This window comes from Denticeps clupeoides, chromosome 19 (genome assembly GCF_900700375.1).
Source record: "Denticeps clupeoides chromosome 19, fDenClu1.1, whole genome shotgun sequence".
NCBI lineage: Eukaryota > Metazoa > Chordata > Actinopteri > Clupeiformes > Denticipitidae > Denticeps > Denticeps clupeoides.
This window is the reverse complement of record NC_041725.1, coordinates 4,102,648-4,128,973: the sequence shown is the minus strand read 5'-3', so window position 1 is coordinate 4,128,973 and position 26,326 is coordinate 4,102,648. Positions and strand designations below refer to the sequence as shown.

The 26,326-nt window shown below is 44.8% G+C and overlaps 1 protein-coding gene across 1 annotated transcript; it reads left to right on the top strand.

The window, feature by feature from the left end:
• The first annotated feature begins 1,194 nt into the window (after positions 1-1,194).
• On the top strand, positions 1,195-25,137 carry pcp4b (Purkinje cell protein 4b). The gene is made up of 3 exons (XM_028962967.1): positions 1,195-1,280; positions 17,962-18,013; positions 24,786-25,137. The coding sequence occupies exons 1-3, from the start codon at positions 1,272-1,274 to the stop codon at positions 24,914-24,916; spliced, it is 192 nt and encodes a 63-aa protein (XP_028818800.1). The 5' UTR covers positions 1,195-1,271; the 3' UTR covers positions 24,917-25,137.
• The last annotated feature ends 1,189 nt before the right edge of the window (positions 25,138-26,326 follow it).

The window sequence follows — 26,326 nt, the reverse complement described above, 5'->3', positions numbered from 1 at the left end:
GCAGAGCCGAATAACGTATAACGCTAGACCTACTTGGCTCAGCGCACCAAATCCACACTCGAGCCAAAACAGAAAACTGCCCACACACTTTAATTTGGCTGAGTAAAACATTCCAAGTGCCAAGTTGTGTTTGAGGAGCGAAAAACACGCTGTAGTTTCCGCTCAAACTTCAGAGCCATGCAGGTGATATTAATTTAAAGTGCAGCACTTTTCAACACCCGGTAGATTAAGCGGTAATTTGAAGTACAACGACTAATCTTTCTTAAATGTCCACGGGAAAATTACTGTAAAAAACTATGTTTACTGTAAAATGAGGTGAGTGTACAGTAGAGGCCAAAAGTTTGGACACCTTCTCCTTCAATGTGTTTTCTTTATCTTCATGACCATTTACGTTGGTAGATTCTCACTGAAGGCATCAAAACTATGAATGAACACATGTGGAGTTATGTACTTAACAAAAAAACATGTTTTCTATTCTAGTTTCTTTGCTCTGAGTCCTGCTTTGCACACTCTTGGCATTCTCTCGATGAGCTTCAAGAGGTCGTCTGAAATGCTTCTCCAACAGTCTTGAAGGAGTTCCCAGAGGTGTTTAGCACTTGTTGGTCCAGCTCACCCCAAACCATCTGGACTGGGTTCAGGTCCGGTGACTGTGGAGACCAGGTCTCCACTTTATGTTAAGTACATAACTCCACATGTGTTCATTCATAGTTTTGATGCCTTCAGTGAGAATCTACCAACGTAAATGGTCATGAAAATAAAGAAAACACATTGAATGAGAAGTTGTGTCCAAACTTTTGTTTGGCCTGTACTGTATGCCTGGTGACAAGGTAGAATGTCACTTGCTTCCAGAACGCTGTCATTAAATATAAGCTTACACCGTGAAACATGGCCAGTTGCGTACATAATTCATTCACAAAGTGTGCATTTTGAAACACAAAACTTGAGGTAAAACCACAGCAACTGCACCTGCTGCTTTAACAAATGAACATCTATAGTCGGTTACCGGGACGACGGGACCATCTATTTACAGGTTTGATATTGATATTAATATTGATAGATGTTTCCTCGTCCTGATTCAGCACCGGCGCGGTACTCCCGTCCGAACCGAGGCGCGGACGTGAGGCCCGGGGAGCCTCCGATTGGCCGGCCGGCGGCGTGACGCGGTTCTCCGGGCTTTATAAGGGCGGCCGCGCGGCGCGGGCGGAGACGGAGACTCGCACCGCGGTTCACTCCCCCCGACAGGCGCGCATCCTCAGCACCGCAGCGGAGCCATGAGCGAGGTGGGTACCCGGCTCCGCGCTTCAAAACGGCGTCACGACGCGAGTCACGACGCTCCTGGCCGCGATGGCGGCGACGCCGGCGCAAGTTTGTCGGTTCTCGGGTCGGTTCGGAGTCCAGCCTGGCGGGCAGCCGCGTTCGGTGCACAGACTTCCATCACTCACAATACATGACAAATATAGCCGCGTAACGCGTTTGTATGTAATTATTTTTTAAAAAGTCGGAATTATAATGAAAATTGGCTTGAAAAGGTGAGTACGGAGCACATGTCTCTTCTTTTAATATTCCTCTTTATTCATAATTCATTCCTTTTGAATGTTGAACATGTTAAATGGAAGACGTTTCCAGGCTTTAACCGAATAAAATGAAATTTTCTTTCTGTAAGGGCGGTAGTAGGGTGGTAGTAGGGCGGTAGTAGGGCGGTAGTAGGGTGGTAGTAGGGCGGTAGTAGGGCGGTAGTAGCCTAGCAGGTGATACACTCGCCTATGAACCAGAAGACCCAGGTTCAAACCCCACTTACTACCATTGTGTCCCTCCCTGAGCACTTAACCCTGAGTGTCTCCAGGGGGGACTGTCCCTGTAACTACTGACTGTAAGGTGTTCTGGTTACGGGCGTCTGATAAATGGCGTAAATGTGTATAATCGGTCATCAGTTGGTAAACTACATTGTGTGTGTGGAGCCCTGCTATTGAACAGCCAAATGCATGAGGCTTCACCGCGAAGGGAATCCGCTCCCCCGGCTCCCCCGGCTCCCCCAGCTCCTCCAGCTCCCCCGGCTCCCCCGGCTCCCCCAGTTCCTCCAGCTCCCCCGGCTCCCCCAGCTCCTCCAGCTCCCCCGGCTCCCCCAGCTCCTCCAGCTCCCCCGGCTCCCCCGGCACTGTGCGCTCGGCTGAAAAGATCTGTGTACAGCAGTGACGGTCGGTTTAAAGGGCCGGATCGGCGAAGGACTTCACGGTCCCCGTCGAGGCTGACAGGCGTTGTTCTGAAGGCCGAGGATCGGCCTGGACGACGCGGGGCCCCCGGCGTGTGGAATTTGGGGGGCCATGCTTTTTTGCATGGATTATAGGTCATTTCTCGTCGCCCGCCACCTTCCCGCTTTCGGAGCTTAGGCCGCAGCCGGGCACAACGCCTTTGGACAGATGGACGCATGGATGGACGGATAAGCCGTAGTGGTTTTCGGGGCATGGCTTTATCTGGCCACACACTTTTGTTCCGCTGAACTGGATTTTGTGATCATAAAAATCCAATAAAAAGGGGATGAGAGAGGACTTAGTGTCCCAGATGGACGGGCGGCAAGTGAATGCCGATCTGGCATTACTTCCTGAAATAATCCATCTCGTCCCTGCCCTTTTTACTTGATTGCCTGCTGCAGAGTCTTGCGTCCCGTCCCGGCCGATTATTGACCGGTGCAGATATCCCCTGGTCCCGTGCGCTCTACCCCCAGCGCCCATCGCTAATGCACCATCAATCAATCCTGGACGCGCCGTACAACTTGATCCACCGGGTCTGACCAAGATGGATACTCCTGTTTTCTTGCACAGCACCGTCTCTTCAATCTACTCCCGCATTTCACCGCACTTTCACCGTAATTCTCGTACTTTTCCGACGTTAGCGTGCCTCATATCACATCGCGGCCAACCTGTCTTCTAATTACGAGCCGAACGAGGTGCGCAGAGTCCCCAGGCGTTTTCCCGCTGCATTGATCTGGTGTTTGTGCATGAAAACCTCGTTCTGTACGCTGCTAATTAAACTTCAAAAGACTCCTTCTGTCCCGGAGTGCGGCTGCTCTGCGCACCGGTGCCGACCGACGCCGGGCTTCGTCCGGGGACCAGGTGGATTTCTCTCTCTGTTCCTCGTGACCTGCAGGTGCTTTTGAAGAAAGTCGGCCCGGCGATGCTAATTAGCATAATACCAGCCCACATTCTCAAGTGAGGTCGTTACCCGCCACTCACGTTCATTTTGGAGCAAATGTCTGGAGAACCTGACTAATTAGGTGGATTTTTGTGGTACAGCGCCAGATGCCGGTCGTACCATGTGACCTTCAGTCGACAGATCTCAAGCCGACCTTTGTGTTGGAGCAACACGTGTAGAACCTCCCTTTCATTTGCAGCCCATCTGTAAACTGGGTGGAAAGCAGATGTTCCGCAGAAGGGAGGACTCATCTGCTTTTATAAACCCATCGGCTTATAGCCGGAATCCACCACGTCCTCGCTAATGCACACATGGATCTTCCCACAGAGTGTAGCTCTGCATGTTCTAACACATCAGAATAGCATACTGGAAGAGCAAACTGATAGCACTAAACCAAACCCTAACTCTTACCACAACCCCAACCCTAACCTCAACCCCAACCCCAATCCCAACCCCAACCATAGCTCTTACCCTAATCCTAACTCTTACCACAACCCCAACACTAACCTCAACCCCAACCCCAATCCCAACCCCAACCATAGCTCTTACCCTAATCCTAACTCTTACCACAACCCCAACACTAACCTCAACCCCAATCCCAACCCTAACTCTTACCCTAACCCTACACACATGTACTCCGACATTATGTACGATTTCTTACCTTTATTCGGGGGTATGATAGACGCCACCGAAACGCGAAGGTTAGCCAAGGCTATGCCATTCGGAAGTGAAAGTGAAGTGATTGTCATGGTGAAACACGGTGACACAATGAAATCACCCTTGGTGAGCAGTGGGCAGCCATGACAGGCGCCCGGGGAGCAGTGTTTGGGGACGGTGCTTTGCTCAGTGGCACCTCAGTGGCACCTTGGTGGTTCGCGATTAGAACCGATCTGTTAAAACACCGACGTACGCCACAGCACGTTTAATCTGTTTGCCACACAGTGCCTTTCCACCCCAGCACTACCCTCCTATATACCATCACTCGGCCATTCAAAAGGCCCTTGTCCCCCGGCCGTCAGACTGGACGCGTGCTGCCATCAGTTACACTACGTCCCAGCTGTCCATTTTTTAAAAAACTCTCTTTTAAGTGGCTTGATATCATTTGTGCAGTGAGGAGGAGGAAGAGGAGGAGGAGGAGCAGGAGCCTGTCACTTTTTATTTTTTTATAAGCAGAAGGGCTGTTTCTGTAACTGAATGTGTTCAGAGGTTCAAAGCACACACACACACACACACACACACTCACACACACACACACACACACACACACACTTGCTCTCGTACCTGGCTTTCCTTATGTAGCCGCAGGCAGGCGAGGGGTCCCTTCCACTCGCTTTCTTTTTTTTTTTTTTTTATGTTTTCTCGTCCCCTGTCCTCCTGCTTCCCTCCACTCTCCACAGTACGGTGACATTTCTTACGCTCCTGTACCGGGTCCCTGCAAGTGCACGTCACTTCAATTCTTTTGTCACGTACGGGGCCAGAGATGAGTGATGAGCATATGATAGTGGGGGTTGGGGAGTCCCCGGAAGTGAAAAATTAATCGGCTTTGGTGCATATGTGCGTGTCTGTGCCAGATTAGGCAAATTCTGTTGCCTCCATTGGTGCCATTAGGACAGTCTGTCTGTCTGAAACCAGACTGTGACATCTGACATCTCTGCACACACCGAGGGCTCAAGTGGGCAGAGCCACTCCAAATGGTGTCGTGGATAAAATAATATCTTTTGGCCAACCGTGAGTTTATGGCTAAGCGGAAAATGCCTTGATGCTGTTGTCATGGCTCCTTGCACAAGTGATGGGATTTTGTTTTTCTGTGTTTTTTTTAACCGTTTCTTTGAACAGTTTACTTTTTGAAAGGCTGAGCAAATGGCAGTGTGATGGATTTAACTGCATGATGGATTCTCTCATTACTCTCTTTTATGAACAAGTGCTAATTAACAGCTTGAATGCGGTAGAACAATGGTTCTAGTGTTCTAGCAGGCCGTCTGAAATGTTCTATTGCCTGCAATATGAGCCGACTGGACCGATCACAGGACTTAAATCAACAAGCTATGAATATTTGAATGGCAATTTTCCTCCATAAGAAGTTCGTAAATCAGCGGTGTGTTCGAATGCACACACAATAAACCTATGCAGTGGGCCAGCCATGTGATAGAGGGTTGAAGTGCTTGCACCAGAACAGATTGTTGTAATGTGTATGGCGTTTGGTTGATTACCACTGCCAACGCTACCAATAAATTCCTCCAGCTTGGTACGCAAGACGTTAATGGCCATCTGCTATTGCCGTTCAGATTGGCTGGAGGGGGTAGTGCATACCTGTAAATTAAATCTGTAAAACAAATAGACAGCTTTATTAAGATCTTGGAATCGAAGGGTTCAGGCAATGGCTAATATAAATGCGTTTTTGCCCATGTGATGAACTGTTAACTCTAACCTGTCAAGTAGATGCGTTTGTTCTGGTAATGTGTTTCCTTTTGGCCTAACCGTGACTCAAACCAACTAAACAGCGATTCAAAGGCCTTGAATGGGATTATGTTGACCCAATTCCCAATTGGAAGCTGTGTCGTTTCGGCATTCATGGGAATGGAATATTCAGGGCCTATGGTTTAAAGGGGTTAAAAGAGAAGGTGGAGAAGAATGCTGGAAGAAATGTTGGATGCTACAGACCTGCCATGTGTGTTTTGACAGCGAATGGGTGCTGGTTTACCAGGATGGAGGTGAGAAAGGGTGGAGGAACCCCAACCATCCATAATGTTCCTCACAAATATTTGATTTAGCAGTGATTTATAACTGTATGATCTTACAGGGCTGAAGCCTGACCTTGTGGTGGCTGTTATTATTATATTTGCTAAATTACAACAATGTTATTTCATGTATTGAAATTAGTTTGGTAGTAGTCAATGCTTGGTACTAATATATATGGTTACACAATTGTAAAATGGTTAGCAGATAAATTACATAGATAAATTACAAAAGTAATAAGAAAGTAATCAAATATAACTGGTTACATTACTTTCATATTGTAATTAAAATAGTTACACTACTATTACATTTTAAGTAAGGCATCTTGTAATTGTAACTAATTACACAATCTTCAGAACAACCAACCCAACCCAACTCAGTTTTTGTATTATGTTGCATTGGAACATTACAGGTTTGACTAATTGTTGCGATTCATTCTGTGGGTGGCATTAGCCAGACTACAGTATGTGTCCGTGTGTGTGTGTGTGTGTGTGTGTGTTTTGAGTGCAGGGGCATGTGGGGGTGTATGTGTTAGTCAACCAATGCTGGTGGTGTTACTTCTCTAAAAATAATTCTTTCCTGAAAAATAGAGCTCTCCATTCTATTGATATTCCGAGTGTCAGTTTAAAATCGGTGGGGAACTGCTGTGGATTTTCTGGTCCATTTAAATTACATAATTATCCATTAGCTCTATGCAGTTGGTCATGTGGCAGAGTGGGCTAAGTGCAGCCAGAGACCTTAATTGATAGAATAGGTGTAATTGATTAGATTAAAACTGAAAGAAATTAATGAAACAAAATAGATTTTCCATTTTATGTTTTTCCCGCTGGGCATACATTCCCATTTCATTTCATATATTATAGTGAAATACAAATTTCTGGAGATAAATAATGACAGTTAACACCTTTTACAAAAATAAAAGTGATACTTGTTTAATGAAGTATTTAATGTGTGTTAAAGGATCAAATCATCTTCTTCAGGCAGGTTTCCACTATATCCCCCCCATCATTTATCAACTATGGAACACTATGGTACTTAGTTTATTCTGAAATCTTTAAAGTAAGTTGAATAAATAGTGGTGGTGATGGGTGTACTAACAGTGCCATAGGCCATATTTCGTCATGCTGATAACCTGCATGCTGGATTGTGGATCCTGTCTGCTGACGGCCCCCCGTGTAGAAGGCGTGTTATTGAATGCTGAGAACGGAGGGGTACGGGGTGAGGTGGTGCTGGCGCTTTGACAGGGGCGGGCAGAAATCATCCAGCATGCACTATGGGTTAACCTCCTTAACCCCCGTTTGGAACGACATCAGTGTTCTGGCTTTCTAAAGTAATGACACTCGAACAACCTCGAACCTAGCGCAGAAAAACAGTCACTAATAACAATTTAATGACAATATGGGCAATTCTTGAAAATGTAAATAGAACAATAGAAATCAGAACAATAGAAATAGTAATGAAACATGAAAATTCCCTTTTTGGGAAATATTGCTGAGCACCTCAGTGAAGCTGACAGGGTTTTGTATATTAAATGCATGTAGCCATGCTCTTGATAGAAAACGTTCTGGTGACAGCACTTTGCTTGAGACAAATGAGGGCAAAACTGGCACTTTTGGCAAGTGTTCAGAGATGATTACAAGGAAAAACATTTTTGAGATCCAACAACGAAATGTATCATAAATTTATAAGCAGCTGGACAAATTTTTTAAATTGGACAAAAGTTTCTTTTGCATTATTTGTAGATATAATACATAACACTGCACACCCAATAAAAATAGGACTCAAATTAGAACATTTTCTCTAAAGGGGGAATCTGGATAGAAACAGTGTTTTTTCTTTTCTGCATATCTGTGTGGATGGCCCCTCCTCCCCCCTGGACACAGTGGGGCAGTGGTGACCTAGCGGTTTAGGAAGTGGCCCCGTAATCAGAAGGTTGCCAGCCCTGGTGCCACTGAGGTCGGCGGTACCGTCCCCACACACTGCTCCCCGGGTGCCTGTCATGGCCGCCCACTGCTCACCAAGGGTGATGGTTAAAAGCAGAAGACACATTTCAATAACAGATAACAAGTAACGCAAGTTTTTTAGAAACAGACAACCCGTTTTCCAGAAAAGCGTTCTCATGTGGACAGGGCCTAATTTCCAAATAAATAATAAAATCTTCAAAAATAAAGGTTTTAAAATTTGGGTCATGTCTTATGTGACAGATTTGAAACCAACGGCACTGAATAATGTGTCTCTGAACTTCCCAAAGGGTTGATTCTGTAGCTCTGGTGCAATGAGTAAAACTGAACCTAATTGATAAATGGAAATGTCAAAAAAGACTTCAGGATTTCTGGGATCTCCTCCTTCATTTAAAGCTTTGTCACAGAGGCAGATCCCTTCTTTTATTCATAGCTACACAGCGAAACGCATTTCAGACAGTTTAAATGGTGTCCCTATCCGCGACTCATTTCTCCGCTCATCCAAGTGGAAAAGTATTACGCCGTTTTAAACGAAATGGGACTGTCTCCCTGGACTTGGTGAGCGTAAGCTGGAAAGACAACAGGGCTTTAGTGGGAGCGTGGGGTGTGCCTAGCATATATAATGCGACTGCATTACATGGAGGATGACTGCAAATCACCTCTAGATGTGTGACACCTGCCTGGAACGCAGTGCTCAGGACAGGATGTTAAAAAGACAGTAATGACGGAAGCAAAGGTCCTTCTAAAAATATCGATTTTAGGTCAGCAGGCAAAAAAATTGAAAAATGTGGCACGTGGTGCCCCGAGTGGGTAAGGAAGCGGACTGGTAACTCAAGGGTTGTGGGTTCAAATTCTGAACTGAGGTGCCACTGAGCAAAGCACCGTCCCCACACACTGCTCCCCGGGCGCCTGTCATGGCTGCCCACTGCTCACCAGGGGTGATGGTTAAATACAGAGGACAAATTTATCAGACCATTCGCTTTTTATGTGCACTGTCGTGCATACAGAGCAGACGTACAACCTGTTTCCTTTCAGGAAATCCCGTGATGTAAAATCACCATATTAGATTTGGCGAGTCTAGGTGAGTCTTATTTGTGCCGGTGGGCTTCTCTCCCCCCGGTTTTTACATCGAAGCCCGGCCTTGTTAGCCCAAAAGAACTGGCCGGGGGCATTAACGGGAGAAGGGCAAAATTCTCCACATTTCCCTGTTTAGTGAGTGAGATGGAAACAGTGCGAACAAAAATCCCACTGTTGCTTTTGCTCATTCTGTGGCCGACTTCTGCATCTCCTGCTTAAATTGTTAATGGACACTGAGTGCCGTGCAGGAACTTCTTCAGACCGTGCAAGCTGCGGCATCTTAAAATAGAAGCACACGCGGCCAAGAGGAATAATTTATTTGTTTGCGTAATTCCATCTCCCTCACACTTCCTATCGGGTCCAGCCCTCTTCTTTCTGCATTCAGAACGGTCTGGCTATTAAAAAATGGTCTGAGAAAGTAAAGATCCTGCATTATTTAATAAAAACAGAAGTGATGTTTCAGGGGGTGCCGATGGCAACCAGATTTCCCGTAGCCTGAGGATGTACAACTGGGATGAAGATTTTCCATGACCCAAATGGCTTAGTATGAGTGTGAGAAAAATCCCACTAACTAATTTAGCATCATGGCATTTAAACAAATGAACGAGTTGTTAATATGCAGTACCACAGCGAAGGTTCGTGCATACAGCTCGGCAGGGTCCTCTGTCTCTGATGGTCACAGGCATATGGCACAGTTTAGCCGTTCGTATGCCATTTAAGAATAGCCGCAGCGCTGGAGTGGACTGCAGCGGCACAATGAAACGTCGTTCCATTTATAGATCCAGCTGTTGGCTGTTGCTGAGCAGCACCAGGAACATAGGGAGCAGATGTCTGTCATGTTGCATTGACATTGATAGAGTCAATTCGATTGAGGGATATTTACAGCGATGAATCAGAGTCTGGATGTGGTGAGGGATCAGTAACCCTGCGGGTTTTTTTTTTTTTTAACGTCGCCTAAATCATCCAAACATAGAAGCCTCCTCTCGGATCAGTTAATGGCAGTTAGATGCCCCCCAGGATGACATTAAACAAGAATTTTTACTGGAGGGGTGTGATGTTGGTTCTAAAGGGAAAAAAAGACAGCAAAAAGTAGTTGACAAATTAACCATGTTTTTGGTACAAAATTATATGTATGACTGGTAAATATTGCATATTGATATACATACAATAATAGCTTGTGCAGTTTGAAGAACATTTATTGATATTATGAATTTCTGACTTAATTTCCTATAGCATTTCCTATAGCATCGTGACAATCACACAGAACTCTCTCATTTTAAAATGCCTTGTTATCAGTGTACCAATGGGAATCAATGGCGATGGCCGAATGGATTTCCATACACTGATTAAGCTCTTTGTAGGGTTTAAGATTTTTTTGTGAAGTGAAGTGATTGTCATTGCAGCACAGCAGATGGTGACACAATAAAACGTGTCCTCTGTATTTAACCATCACCCTTGGTGAGCAGTGGGCAGCTATGACAGGCGCATATTCATCCAGGATCAAGCCTCTTGTGTTCTGATATCAGGTTGCTAAAAAAGTTAATACTAAATTAAAAAATGCTACGTGGTTCTTACAATGTTGGTTTGAGGCCATAGAAAACTGAAAAATAAGGAAATGCAAAACATAGAGACCATTTTGACAGCCACTGAATATTTTTGCATAAATAAAGACACAGGGCCTACTTTCCACTAGGCAATCTGAGTAAAAAATAATGTTCCTGTAATGTTGTTTGGCAGCATTTGTCTTTTGGGGGCAAGATTGAGGATTGGTCTAAGAGCGAAATGGCAGACACTGTGACCCACAACGGCTTCATAATTCTTTGTATTATGAGTTCAAATGGGAGTCCTCTGTGATTCATTTGCAGAAAATATACCCACATGCCACATGCCCCACTAAAACTGGTAGAGTTGCACGAGCACAAGTACATAGTGGGTCACAGTGAAGAAGGAAAACAGTGAAACAAGAGTATAACCTTCCTGCTGCAAACCTTCTGGTGCTCAGGTCGTGTAATTCAGGATTAACCATCCTGGATTATGCAGCCCATTCCCATCCTTTATATGCATGCATTGTCTCCGCATTACCTCACACGTTGTCGGCAGGATATGACAAGCCGTTAATCTCGCCGTTAGTACCAGTACTGAAGAGGAATGCAGTTCTCACAATTTTAGATATTTATGCTGCATCAATACTCTCTTCTTTTGACAGATGCACAGAGAGACTACATAAAATAAAAAATGAAATCGAACATGGCCCCCGTGACTCCTCCAGCATTCCCCTTTTGGCTTTCCTGCCTTTGTCGGGGGTTGAGGAATTCGGCCTCCCGCGTGTTGGGGCGGGCCGTGGCGATCTGAGAGGAGGGGTTTCATCAGCTCTCCTCTCCTCGCAGAGATGCAGGGACTCTGCCGCTAATGAACCTCGTCTCAAAACAGAAGCAACCTCGCCAATTTTGCACTTCATTAGACTGACAAACGAGAGATGGGAGGGGGGTTAAAAAATCAGTCGTGCTAGATCTGTAATGTGGGGGGTAATTGGCGTGAAACAACATCTTTAGAGGAGATAATAAAATGGAAAAACAAACTGTAGTTCTTTTCACTCTCCACTTCTCCCGTTTCGGGGCGCTGACGACGTTTAACTCGATGCTTTCCGCTCACATGCCGCTGCCGAGCCGTTCCGGACATGGTGCTTCGTATCTGCACCGCCTATTACATTTGTAAATCTCATTAAGTTCCTCCATGCATGCAGTGTATTTTAATAAGGCACCCCTAATTGCATCCCCTCCAGCCCAGCACAGAACATAAAACAGAAAAGTGAATTTGACGGATGCGCTTTTGCACGCTGCTGTCGGCCAATCAGAGGCGGGCTTCATTAAATCACGCGCCGGCAGTTTCGTGGGGGTGAGTTATTTGTTGCCTGCTGTAAACCGTGGGCGAACGCTGGTTTGGAAAGAAATTGAGCGATGGAGAGTGGAAGGGGGACAGCTCCGTAGGTGCGTGGTGACAGGCTGTTCTTCACGCTGGGGAGGGGGCATAAAATGAAAGGGAGCCAACATCTTCCAATACCCTCTCTCCGGTCACAGCTAATAATCTACGGCTTCATCTCGGGGCGCGACGCTGGCGGGCCGGCTCCTTCCTCTCTGTCTGAAGGGCCTGGCAGTGTCGTTCACTCCAGACAAGTGCGGTTTGCTGTGCCCCGCTCTGCCATGCGTGTCCCCAAAAGCTGGGAGAGGAAGACGCCCCCGGACAGGTTTGGAACGCCTAGTGTCCCGCCACCCAAACCCCCACATGTCAACGTCTGTGAGTTGATACTTATGACAAGCGAATTTGTCACACACCCCCAGCCCGCCAGCCCTCCCATGGGGCACTCGTGACACTCCTGACCCGATTCATCCATCATTGTACACAAAATGCCCCATTGGTTATAAAATTCACCATCGCTGTAAAATCCCACCATCCCCCAAAGTAATTTTATCCACTTCTCCTCAGTCGAGTGAAATTCAGCCCAGGCAGATTTTCCCAACCCAAACGTGTGAGTTCAGAACAGTTTATTTCGTGTTGAAGGATCCAGATGAAACAGATCGCTGATCAGCCATTGTAATTGGTTGTTTTGTAGTGTATGTACAGCTGACTTCAGTAACGTGCATATTGGCTCCAAAAGAATAAAAGCGTTGTGGAAATGTGTGGATGAGATGCTGAAGGTGTGTCACCTGTACGCAGGGGACAGTAGAGAAGCCCCACCTAACATCATCGGGTCAGACCGGCTCGGCTGATATATAATTCAGGGTCTTCCTGCATGCTTGTCTTCATGTGCCTGCTGAGCTCGTAAGATTCATTTCTATCAATGTGCAGTACATAAGATGCAGTCATATTAACATAAATATTTGTTAAAATGACTCTCTGTTCTGAATGCTGTATCGGGCAGTGGTGGCCTAGCGGGTAAGGACTGGGCCCTGTAATCAGAAGGTTGCCGGTTCGAATCCCGATCCGCCAAGATGCCACTGCACACTGCTACCCGGGCACCTGTCATGGCTGCCCACTGCTCACTCAGGGTGATGGGTTAAATGCAGAGGACACATTTCACTGTGTGCACTGTGTTCTGTGTTGCAGTGTATCACAATGGCAATCACTTCACTTTCAGTGACGGGCATTCCTGGATCAGAAACTACAAATCCCGGTTGCAATTTTTATTCAAGACCAAAATCCCTCCTGGCTGACTGACATCGCAGTATATTCTCTGTGTTTCTGTGCATATACTCACCGTTGGTGTGTGTGTTTGTGTTAATGGACATTGGGAAGGACTGGTCACATGACCATCAGTACCAGCAGTCAGGGCACAGGGTCAAACTAATATAGCTGAGAAGGGCATAATTGTACAGAAGGAGAAAATTACCCAGAAACCCTCAACTCCACTCTCATCCCCGGGAAACATGCAGTCATGCAGCGGCGAGTTGCTCTGCCGGGGCTTGAAAATATCTGTGTTTAACAGCCCGTTTCCCGGTTGGTGTCAGAGTCCTGCCCTCTATGGGCGTGGTCCTGTTTACCCCGACGTTTTATTGCCACTGTGTTGTAGTGTTTTCTTTATTAAGATACAGTTGTGTGAATCTATTCAGTTTTTGTGTATTCATACCCTATTTTAGCGAAGCCCTGTACTCGGTGTGTGTGTGTGTGTGTGTGACTGGGTATAACTGTGTTTGTGGAGCACTGTGCCGTGTGTGTGTGTGTGTGTGTGTGTGTGTGTGAGCCTGTAAGGTGCAGTGCGCATCCTTCTCCCGCCTGTCATGCTGTGTAATTAGGGCCTTTTGCTTTGGACGGGTTCCTCTGTATCTGCAGTGGCACCACAGCCTGAGCGAGAGAGAGAGAGAGAGAGAGAGAGAGAGAGTTTGTGGGTGTTTCCTTTAACTGCAGACTGAGGGAAGCCCCACTGGCAAACACACACACACACACACACACACACACACACACACACACACACACACACAAACAGCTATTACTGCAATCTGCACACAGCTCACTTTACCACCCTTGCAAATTCTCAGCTTCCTCTCCACCTTCAAGGAGTGTGTTCTCATCACCCCAGTCAGTCAGCACCTCCTGAACCTGCATCTGCAGATGCAACACGACATGCGCGTCTGCGCCGTGACGCCCTGACATCGTGCTTGATCTGCTGATGAGGGGATACCTCATTTCCTCTCGCGAATGTTTGCACCAACTCACCGTGGCTGCAGCACCGCACGAGCACACACACACACACACACACACACACACCTTTACAGTACACACGCGCAGGCCTTCCCTGACACTGCTGCTGCTGCTGCTGCTGCTGCTGCTGATGATGGTGATGATGATGAGGGGAGTGAGGAGGTGCGGCGGCGCCGGCGCTTCTTTTCATGGCTGTTTGCAGCGTGGCGGCGTGCACACCTCCCTTTGAACCGGGATTAGCAGCGGAGCGAGAACAAAGCCGCCGCGGTGCTTTCTGCTGGGACCCAGATGCTCTCAGAACTGCGAAATCGAGAGAAGTTGTCCTGCAAAAAGGACCACTACAGCCGCGCAAACACGAAAAACAAGCGCAACGAAAGCCATTAAATATGTAGCCGTGTTACGTAGAAATATATATATATAGAAATATATATAGCTTATTTTTCTCAGAAATACGACTTCAAAGCCCTGCCGGCCGTTTGAAGGCCTTCGTTTAATAATTCAGAAGAGAGCGTGCGGAACGGGAAGGGGAGGTGGGATGTGTTTGGCCGCCATTAAAATGCACAGGCGTGTCTGACGTTAGTAAATGTGTAAATGTCAGGCTGGAGGAAGCGGCTCCGCTCACGGGCGGACTGGGGTGAGATTTCACGAGGAAATCCAAGCCGTCTGCGGTGGAAGTATATACGTTTTGTGGAGGGGAGGGGAGAAAAATGGAACCTGGCTTTCAGATGGAATTAATACGTTAATGATTAGGATCTACATTTACATCAGTATTTGCACTATAGGCCAATCTCATATTTAAAAATAGTTCAAAAAGAATAATTCACTGTTCTTTTTCATCTTCACTGTAAGTGAACTCGGAGTTTCATTAAGCACAACTCCCCTGGCACAGGTTTGCCGCAATTCCCAGAATATTGCCATCCAACCCTAAAGCAGCCAAAGACACACCTGCTAGGTCCTGTTAAAAACCCGTCAAGTCAATGTGCTAGCAGAGACTATCAAATGGTGAAAAGCACATCTTTATGTTTTTTGTTTGAACCTTGTAGAAAGCGGTATTTTGTTTAGTTATCTTAGAACCCGAAGGTGCGCCCAAATGTAGTGACCTGTAGTGTACGTACTAGTTGTAAATTGACACTAAAAAGCAGATTCCTCCAGTGAGAACTGGGATCAAGGATTTTTTTTTTACCTTTGACCTTGACTTGGATTAGCAGGTTTGGATGGATGGATGGATGGATGGATGGATGGATGGATGAATTTACGTTCATGTACGGCTTTGCCTAGTCAAACAACTCTAACAAAGGCCTTTTTTCTAATTACTTAAACCTAATTATGTCAAGTTTAAATAGAAATAATCTATAAATCTGTATGGATTGTATGGATTGACAGCCATGATTGGATGGATGGAGAATAACCTTTAGAACAGATCACTGGGTCCAGAGTGTGTAAGGAGCTTGTAATGTTGCTGAAGTTCTTCGACGCGTTCTTCGTTTCTCATGCAAACATTCATCTCACTTCCCATCTCTCCCTTCATTTTCGGTGGCCATCCATCTTTCCAGTGTCAGTGTTTCCATGCGTTAGAATTTGATCAGCAGCAGGTATTGATCGCCGCGCTCCTCCTCGCCAGACCTCCTTGGCGCTGATCGCTGCCCGGCCTGGGAACCCGAAACGACAGCTTGTGCATCTCCGTGGTGGATGTGACTCAGGGGTGAGGTGAAGTTATGGACAGGGTGACAGTCCCTCATGAGAAACTGATAAATAAATAAACGCTGGATTTACACTGCTGGACCTTGTCCAAGCTTGACTCCTCTCTGCGCTGCAGCGAAATGGAGCTTTGCCATGCAAACCGAATAGAACCAAATGGTATCCCATAATTAGTTTCTACTGGGGGTTTTCATCCACAATTTGCGCCTGGAACACTGGATACTGTGAACAATAAGGTCATTGACCTCATGCTGTGTTGAAAGACATCTGTAGACATCACAAGACATTTTTCCTTGTAAAATTTGCAGATATATTCATGTCTACTACTTTGGCCTTCAAGTGCAAATAAAAAAAAATCACAAAACTAATTAACATTAGCATAGCAGTTCAACTTGGTCTTGGTAGTTGGAGAATTCCACCCACATGCTCTGTCTTATGCAGTGCTGTGAAAGTGTCCTCCTGTATCACATCATAGCATACAAAAGAACTAGTTGAAGAGTTCTAATCAAACTTTATTATACCTTGTGACCTTTTTACTGTGCAGGGTGAGTCTTCTCTTTCCTGGTTTATGTAAAAATGATGAAGTTGTAGTTCATTATTGATAAGGGCATATTGACCCAGAGAAACTGCACAGCATTGGCCATTGTAGGAACAGCTGAAAGTTCGCACTTCATGTCCGCAACAATCGCCACTGTGGAAACGCACACTCACAGCATCATTAAGTACAGTTATGTGGAGAGAAATACAGAATCAGGCTACAGCCGTTGGCCAGGTCTCAAGGCCACCCGGTATGAGAATATTACGGTGTTATGATGGGGCAATATTACTGGTTTTTCATGAGGTTACTACTTATGCAGTATATATGCCGCATTCCAAACAACCTGGAAGACTAGTAATAGTAAAATGGACTGTGCGTTCCATTACAGTAATAATAATCCATGCCTACTACACGGAATAAGTGGAAGAACACATGCGTTTATTTTAATGCATTCATTTCTTTAATATTACAGATTTGCTGTCCACTACTTATGTGAAGACAAATGTGGCAGGGGGTTCCAGATTGGGCACCTGCCAAATTAAGATTGGGTACTTTGCTCAGTGGCTCCTCAGTGGCACCTTGGTGGCTCGGGATTTGAGCCCGAAACCCCTCGTTTTCCGAGTCCGCTGCCTTTTTAGTGTTTGAGTACCGAGCCTTTGAGCTGTTTGGAGTAACCAAGTGCATGCTGGTGACTAAGAGGCTTAAATGAAACATTTTCCCACTGGGCGCTGGGGTGGAGGTTGCTGCCGCGTCTCACTTCTCTCTCTCTCTCTCTCTCTCTCTCTTTTATCCAGTCTGTAATATCACTTCTCGCTCTCTGTGTGTATTAAAAGGGTGGCCATAATATGGTCCTAAGAATAGCCCTCTCTAATCTCCCCTTTGTGGGATGAGAGTAAAGCAGCGGCATTCCAGGTTAATGCTATATCTGCTCTTATGGACAGGGATATGTTTTTTTTTTTTTTATTCTCCTAGCGATGATCCACCTGTGCTTTCGGTGGCCGGTAATCTGGCTACGGATAAATCGGGTTGGGAGCCATGATGGACAAATTCTCTGCCGCATTAACAGCCATTAGTAGAAGATTGGACACTCACATTGTGGCAGATGTATATGGATTTACGCTCCTTCCGCCGCATGGAAACAGTGCAGATTTTAGCCATAAAGAGGTTATGCTGTGATGCACTTGGACCATGATGAGCTGTGATCGGTTTCCCTTCCCTGCCATTTGGTTTCAGCCCATGATGGATTTCAGCTGCAGGGAACAGAGCAAAACAAAAAAAAACCCCACACAAACGTTAGAGGGTCCCTGTCCCTCAGTCCTGCGATGTCCCAGCAGGGACCTTGTGCCCTTTTGTTCTTGTGATGAGGGGGTGAAAAGAAGCAATCCAGTTGACAAGGGGAGCCGAAGCGCTGCTGGCACTTACATACAGCTGTCCACCCAGAGTCCACTTGGGCTGAGAAGCCTGGTCATAATCATCTCCGACATCTCCGAAGTTTGCCAGTGTCGTTTTGAGCGCAGCGCTGACGGTGACAAATGAAAAGCAATAATAAACCCTCCTGTTTTACAGAGACAAGGATCCGGGGCGACGGGAGGCAACATCAAAACCTCTGGCGGACAAGGTAAGGAGAGCCGCCCCATCGGAGTAATCCTTCACATGACACAATTATGAGGAATTATGCAGGCATCTGTGTTTAAACAGTAAAAAAGAAACAGATTACCTGCGAAAGCATCATGCACCATGCGTGAGATAGAAACGTAGCAGAAGTAAAGAACAAGTGTGAATCTGAGCATGAAAATACAGAAAACAACAGCTGTTCTGAGTGCTGCATCGACTGGGGAAATGGACCAGAAATGACAGATTGGTCCATGCATCTTAGATGAGATGTAAAAGGTCCACTTCTTCTTCAATTCCTCTCCTGGTGACTTAACGTGCTTGATGACAGCAACGATGATGATGATGATGATGATGATGATGATGTCTAAAGAGCTTTGGTGGAAATGACGGGCTGTCGTCTGTCTGTACCAGCATGTGGGTTCACTGGATGGAAACTGTACTTCTGTCTCTGTTCATGCTCAAGCTGAATTTATTTGGCAGATTTAGTGAATCCTGTTAGGAATATTGTTATTGCATATTATGTTCATCTTGGATTATTAGATATTATTGCGATATTTTGAGGTTATCTGGTACTATGATCAGTGACACAGAAGTGTAATTTTTCCAGAATGGTTTCCAGATTGGTGCATTATTTTTAAAACGATTAACTTTTACAGTAAAGCCTGAGCAACTTCCCTTGCCAGCAGGGGTGTGGTGGCCAGAGCAACTTTTTTATTTCCTCACGTAGCAGCAAGGCACACAGATTATCAAAGATGATTGTAACGGTCATATTGTCATCATACATCAAATAACAGATATCTAGGCCATATACTACAAATGAAACACACCATATATTACAATAGAAGTAACATTTCTGGTTTTAGCTTTTCATTTTTTTGTTTTAAGCCCAGAATGAGTGAGTACATGTGTCTCTTAGACCAGTATCTTCAGAGACCCCCCCTTTCCAGCTCAGTCCTGAATAAATAAAAAAAAACACTGAGAGACTGAAGGTGAGCTGTGCTGACTTAACATTCTTTTAATAAATGTATATGTTGTAAAAGTAGAATTGCTGCCATCTATCAGACATAAAAGGTTGCATTGCCCGTAATAATGCAGATAATAAAGCAGAAATGCCAAATTGCTGATCTCGTGCTAGACAGGTAAAGGTTGTGGTGAAATGACTGCTGTCATTTTATAAATAATGGATTGCTAAAAGAATTTCTTATGGTATTTGAAGAGATGGGAGAGTTTCTGTGAAGCCTACATCCACCAGTGCTGTTCTTCAACTCTTCTGCAAAGCACAAATGTCCCATGAATCATTTAGTATCGTTGCTTGTGTGAATCGGCGCTCAGGCCGATGACAGACATGTTTGAACATGGCTGATGTATAGGTGTGCTGCCTCTGCCCTGCTTTAATCCAGGGAAACAGAGCATCCATTTGTTCTCTCCAACATGACAGATGATCCATCATCCCATCCCTCTAAAAACCTTGGTTGGAAATAGACAAATTAGACAAATTAGACAATTTAGACAACTAGACAAATTAGACAAATTAGACAAATTACTGCTCGCTAAGTATCTCTAAGCAATATGTCTGCATTGTTTGTCTCATCTGATCAATGGCGACACACCCCTAAACCCAAAAACAGGTGGGACTCTCACGCAGGGCTGCGCGGGTACCGCTATCGCACGGTGCGGTCCGTACCTCGGTTCTTGATCCACGGTTTCGGTTCATTTGGTGTTCAAAGAGATTTTGGATGGACATTTTGTTGAAACAGATGTTGACAGACGGTTAAATGCACCTTTAAGACGAGCTGCTTTACGTGGTGGGCGGAGCTATCAGCTTGCAATTGTGTGATTCACTTTAGTTGAGTTACATGCCGCTCTGGGACTGGGCAGCTTGTAATTAACTCCATTGGCATTTATCTTAACTTTTGAACAGAACAGTAGTAACATTGGTCTATATTTTACTGTGCAGGGCGGGTCATTCATTTTACAGTTGCACCCCTACCCTCGAACGCAAGGCTATACCAACATTTTCAGAAATAAGTGGACAAAAATACGAAAGGTATGGCTTGCAATTTAGCTGTATCTGAGAGTCAGAAAGTTCCACTTGCCAAGAGACCTCTCATCGTGCCCCATTCGTAGGGTGGCCAGATCATTGGGGGACGGTGATGGGGTGGCTAGGATATTAATAAAGGAAGTTAACCATAGGCCAAGTTGAACTTTTTTGCTCAGTTTATGCTGCCAGACGTGGATTATCTGGTCACCCTACTTTTTTTGTGTGCTGCCTTTGTGGAAGATTCAGCCCTGATGGGTGTAGCCCAATTCAAAAGAATACATCTCCCTCATACGTTTCTTCTTATTAAGGTGGTTGGAAATATTGGAAAGCAGAGACCTTCTTTTCATAATCTTATTTTTTTGCTGAAAGCAGCAGCACTGGTTAAAGATGCAATCAAACTGACCTTCTTCACACTAGCTGAGTACCTGGGGCATCATCAATTTTTTCATTATTTCTAATTCTGTTAATGACCATTTCTTATTCCTTTTGCAATATTTTTGGCAAAACCAGGGAATTTCAGAGTGGCCATAAACTCCACACATTCAGTTGAATGTTCCTGTAGGCAACACAAAGACTCACACACAGTGTATCGCATTACTGTAAAGGTTATGTAGACCCTTTTTGTAGTTAGCTTTATTTCCTATCCATTACATTCCTAACATTTGTTATAAATGTTATATGATGAATTTTCCAATGATCCAATGTTGTTTTACTTACTGTAGCACAGCTCCCCTTCCCCTATCGTGCTGCTCACCAGGTTAATATACAGTCCTAAAGTGATCTAAACAGCAGCCTTACCACAACATGAGGCCAAGCAAGAGAATCCATTAAGATCCATTCTGTTCTTTTAATGAATGATTTAATTGGATTTCGTGGCGTAGAGGTGAGCACTGACTCGGTACAGTGCTTGGTAATTGGTTGTAGACCTCTACTCCTAGCAGGAATGATTATGTTGGCCAAACACTGTGATTTTGCTGCATTTTCAGTCAATAAAATCTTAGGACTGGTGTGATATCGGGCTGTTAAAACGAATGTTATCTCCGTTTGCCCTAACTAATGCTGCCGGTGCTGCATCCATTATGCAGTCAGATGAAGAGCCAAGCTGAAAAAATGCACACCGATGTTTTGCCTTACACATTGAAACATAAGGGCCATGTCAGAACCTGGGCATGTATAATTCATCTTAAGAAACTGTCAAATCCGCATTCCATAAATCTGTGGCACTGGACAAAGAAAAAGACTGGAGGTGTTTGTGAAATTACATGCAATTTGCACAAAAGAGTTGCACTGCCTTTGTAGTCTGACCTTGGTCATTAATTTAGAGGCTGTGGTGTGTACGAAAAAAAAAAGCATTTTCCCCGCGTTGTCGGTCTTCACTCAATGCACCGCTCTCCGACTGTGGGGATCGACCAGAATTCCACGCAGGCTACTGAGCGGCATACACGGAGAGCAAGGACACGCTCACATTCACACACACACATACACAAGCACAGCAATGCAGCATGCCTACAGAACGAGGACGTACATGTATATGTATATATACACACACACACACACACAAATTCAGTCACACACAGCCCCTTCGCTCCCATTTTCCAAAAGACTTTCTCTCACATTCTCAGACCCATTAAAATGCCGGATGAGTGCAGGATAGGTGACCTCATATGGAGGGGGGAGCATTTTGCATGCCCGAGTGTCAGAATGGGAACTACGTGCACACGTAGTTGGCCAACCAGCATACAGCACCGCATGTTGGAGTCCATGTCTGGTCTCTGGACTTGTGGGCCTCTCCTCGTGGACTGGTGTCTACGGGAGTCCAAGTGGGACACGCTGCGCAAGTCTAATGTTCTCATCGCGGCTGGAGGGACGAGGAGAGCGAGAGGGGAGGAAGGCCATAAAGCCTCGTGGTACGTGGGATAGGAAGGAAGGCGGGTGTCTAACCGTGCAGAGAAACTCTCACAGGGATCCCGGTTGGGATGCAGCCACAGCACCTTACAGACGGTGAAGCCGCGAGCCATGCGGGGCTGTAGAAGTTGATCAGCTGGTCACATGTTTCTGAGAATGCAGAGGTCTGAGGGGCTTCATTCATTTCAAGACACACGGCAAAAATGATTATTATTATAGCAGCCAGGCTGGAATATAGTGAGCCCGTTCTGTAGGGCTGGGCAAAACAATTAATCTAGCAGTTATTATTAGGATGCATTGATTAATTCAATGAATCTGTTCAATTGGGATTTATTATATTATAATAATATGGCAATTTATACACATTCTTATTTACATATCTGAATGAAAAACATTTTTTAACATTCCAATACATGTTTATGGCTTTTAAACTCAAAATTACAAAAAGAGTTAAATAAATACAAAATTATGTCAGAGGTAGCATGCAATAAAAAAAAAAACTTTGCCAGAGAAATATCCAATGTAAACTTAGGGACTTGAATACAGTGTCACGTCCATGCGGGCATGACGCGGCGGGTGAACGGAGAGGATGACGAGGAGTGACGAGGAACAAAGAATGAAGGACGCTTTCACCTGACATCACGAAACCGGGGTTTAATTAGTGAAGCAGAAAGACAGGGGAGACATCCGAGACGTAGACACTGGTGAACACGGAACATAACTTCAAAGACCTGACAGTGGACAGAAACGAACAGGGCAGCTTTATACATTTGACACAGGTGAAAACGATTAGGGAACTTTACACATGACAACAATGAAACTCCGGTCCGGATCCTGGACCGGAGTGAGCCCCATTTCGGACCGGATCCTGACATACAGAAAGCTAAGAAGCGGCACTGGAAGCTGGCAGGCCACCATGGCATCCTTCCTGAACCAACAGAAATGAACAGTCATGTTGAAAACACACGTTTTATCGCTTTAGGCATGTGATTTAGTTTATCAACTGATCTGATCAACTGAGGGTGCAGGCTATATTACCGCAAGGATTTTAAATAATTGATTCAGGCAAAAAAAACAAAACAATAATAACATAGCCCATATATCAAGAAAAGCTTGCACAGTCAAGTGTCTACCCGTCTTGTGCAGAGTAATGTTGAAATACAGACCAAGGGCTTGTCTTGATGCCACAAGGTGACACTAGGTAAAATAATTAATAATTAAAGGAACTCGGGCTCACACTGATTCTGCGTTATGATAAGTTGCACTTATCACGTTTATTCATGTGCACTTACAATGACAATCCTGTCGACAATTGTGTTATATAAAACTGGTCTTGGTACCAAAAAAGATGGTTGTGAATGTGCTTACATGACAAAATGAAGATAATGTGTTCGTTTTTTTATTTACAGTACAGTAAAGGCCAAACAGACATTCTATATTTTTATTGGCCATCAATTTGCTTCATCCAACCTTAACTATCCCGAACGCTTTACGGTGGTGAATTCCCAAGTGCTGTTATGCTCAATTTATATATATATTGATTGCATGCATCTTCCCATGATTGGCCACCCGTAACGTGACTTCAAAAGCACAACCCTGCTGATCTGAGGTCAGTGATATTTTGCTGACCTTCACATCCTCCCTGATGTTAGACCCCTTTGATTTTGATAGAAGTGCTTTTGAGGCGGGGCTGCACTCTATCTAATGAGTCCTGTGTGTTTAATAAAAGGACCAGAAAGAAGAAGAAGGCATATTTGGCATATGGGCTAGAAAAGTAGACCATCTGCTGACTTGATTTCTGTTGTTCTGACACATGCTCTATGCCATTAACATGAAGACTGTATCACAAAAACTGACTTCTTACTGCTTCTGCGCTTTTTGTCCCCAAAAGCCTGACTCAAAGTGAAAAACAAAGTGCCTCATGTTCTTCTGTGGTTCAGGACATTTTTAAATGTTTTTTTTGCACTGATTGAAAGTGTCACGTTATCATTGAATCGTCACAAACCATCTCTGCAATGTGCTTTTAATTTTTTTTTTATTCCTGCCAGACCACAGACTATTTTCTCCTTTAATGCAAATGGAACAGCACAGAAGATATTGCCAGCGCTAATAATTCTGATCATCTGTTCTGTGCTTGAGCAGATGACCGTCCAGGGGAACCGAGGAACAGTGTTTTTCCATCGCTGGCACCCTGTATTTCAGATTTACAAATCGGTCCAATAGTAATGCGAGGTTGCCAGCAACCTGTCAAGACGAACCTGTCCCCAACCACACCGAGATGTTGTCACCCTCACCCATGTGACCTCCTCTTCAGCATCCTGTGGTGTTGATAGGGGAACTAAAACTGCATGACTGTCAGTAAATCAGTAGTAATAAATGCAGGCGGATTTAATGCTTGGTGTGTTGAATATGGAGAAAAGCGTCTCCCCTGTGGCTGCTATGGGTGAGTTGTGCTTTGGTCAACCACTCCCTGCCACCGACTAGACCGTCAGCAGATACGCGTCTATATGAACAGGAAGCGTGCAGCGATAATATTCATCCATTTCCGCAGTGTGGGAGGATGGTATCTCCGACCGTGATTCAGTCTGATAACTGTGATGCCATGCTTTCATAACGCTTCATTTAGCTGCTGTAAATAGCCGCTGTACTCAGCCAGAGACTTGCGGAGCCGGAAAATGCAGGATAAACAGGGAAAACGGCAGCGAAATAATCAAATATTCATTCACTCTCCAGTTTAGCAAAAGATTCAATATTGCGCATCGTAATTACAGATTAAATGGTGCAACAGAGATATTTACACTTCGCTGTGTTTCTTGGTCTCATCCAGCAGATGCGTCCAAGAAGGACGTCCCAGAAGACTTCGACATCGACATGGAAGCCCCGGAGACTGAGAAGGCTGCTGTGGCCATCCAGTCTCAGTTCAGGAAGTTCCAGAAGAAAAAGCAGGATGTGAAGTCCTAGTGGCCTTGGGCCGTCCACGCCCATGACGGCCCGAGCCTCGCCAGGGCAGCATGGCGTGAATTTGCATGTTTAAGAATTCATACAGTATGGACTCAGGGGGCTGGGTGAGGGGTTGCGGCGGGGAAAGAATCAAGTCTATCGATCATCAACCTGTCTGTGAAATTCCATATGTGACCTATTATTTAATTCCTGCATCAATAAATTACAAAAGATATTCTGGATTTTTTTTTATTCCTTCTGTTTTTGTTGTTGGTGCTGATTTAATTTTTTTTTTTTTTTTTTTACTTCTGCCCAGCGAGCAGGATTATTGCTACATCAGTCTTGCAGTCTAACCAAACCAACAAGTACACTGCATTTTTTAAATAAGAAAGAATTGAATTGCAGTAAAAGCCAGGTGCATTGTGGGTCAAGACGGTTGCTATGATGAATGCAGAGTTATATATTCATCTGTGAGCAATGAGCAACCCTTTTCCTTAGAGAGGTTTTAAAAATAGGCCCGTCTTTACCTTGAGCATTGCTTAATAATTCCCTCCTTTCACGAGACATCCTCCTATGAACGGAGTTAAAGGTCCCCTATTATGAATTTTTTCTTTTTTTTTTTTGCTTTTATTTCGGTCTTAGTGGTCCATTTGCGGAAATGACATCATCAACACCATTCACCAACCACAAAGTTTAGTGCAGACACAAAGTCGTTTAAACATTTCCAGAAAAAATAAAATGAACATGCTGGTTCTTCAGAGTCTTGTGTGACTGAACTAAGGAAATACATTTTTACATCCATTCACCGAGGGCTTTGCATGTTTGGAAGCCATGATGTTCGGTGGAGATAACGTTTTAGTGGGGGGGTGGGAAATTCTCTAGGAATATATACAAAGATATATACAGAAATACAGTGTATATAAAGTATATTTGCAATATTTGTGACAGTTCAACCCCTTAGGAGGGTGATGGCAAGGGGAAAGAAACAAACACACACACTCACATATACATACAGTATACTGACCCAACCACCATCTTGCTTGTAAAAAAGTGATTTTCTGCAACATGCGCACATACTGCAGCATTGTAGAGTTCGAAGAAGCTTTTAAGTCTATATTGGGCTTTTCATGGCTTTTTTGCTCCTGACTTTGGAGCTTCCATGCACATGACATGCATTCCCAGGCCATCACAGGGCTTGCACCTTGTTTTATACATGGCTGTAGGCACACACCGTCATAGCTCTCTCCTGATCTCATCTGTACAAACTAATGCTAACCCACTGCTCCTACTAATGATTCTTCATTAAATGACATTTACACCTTTCTAGTCTAAAAAGGGCAACGTGAGTACAGAAATCAATGTATGCAGAAGGCATAGCTCCCACCTAATAAGCATATTAATAATTTACTAAATTAAACATTTAGCAAATGT

Coding starts and splice junctions, on each gene's coding strand:
- pcp4b (XM_028962967.1), top strand. Junction 18,014..24,785: donor CAAAACCTCTGGCGGACAAG/GTAAGGAGAGCC, acceptor CTCATCCAGCAG/ATGCGTCCAAGAAGGACGTC.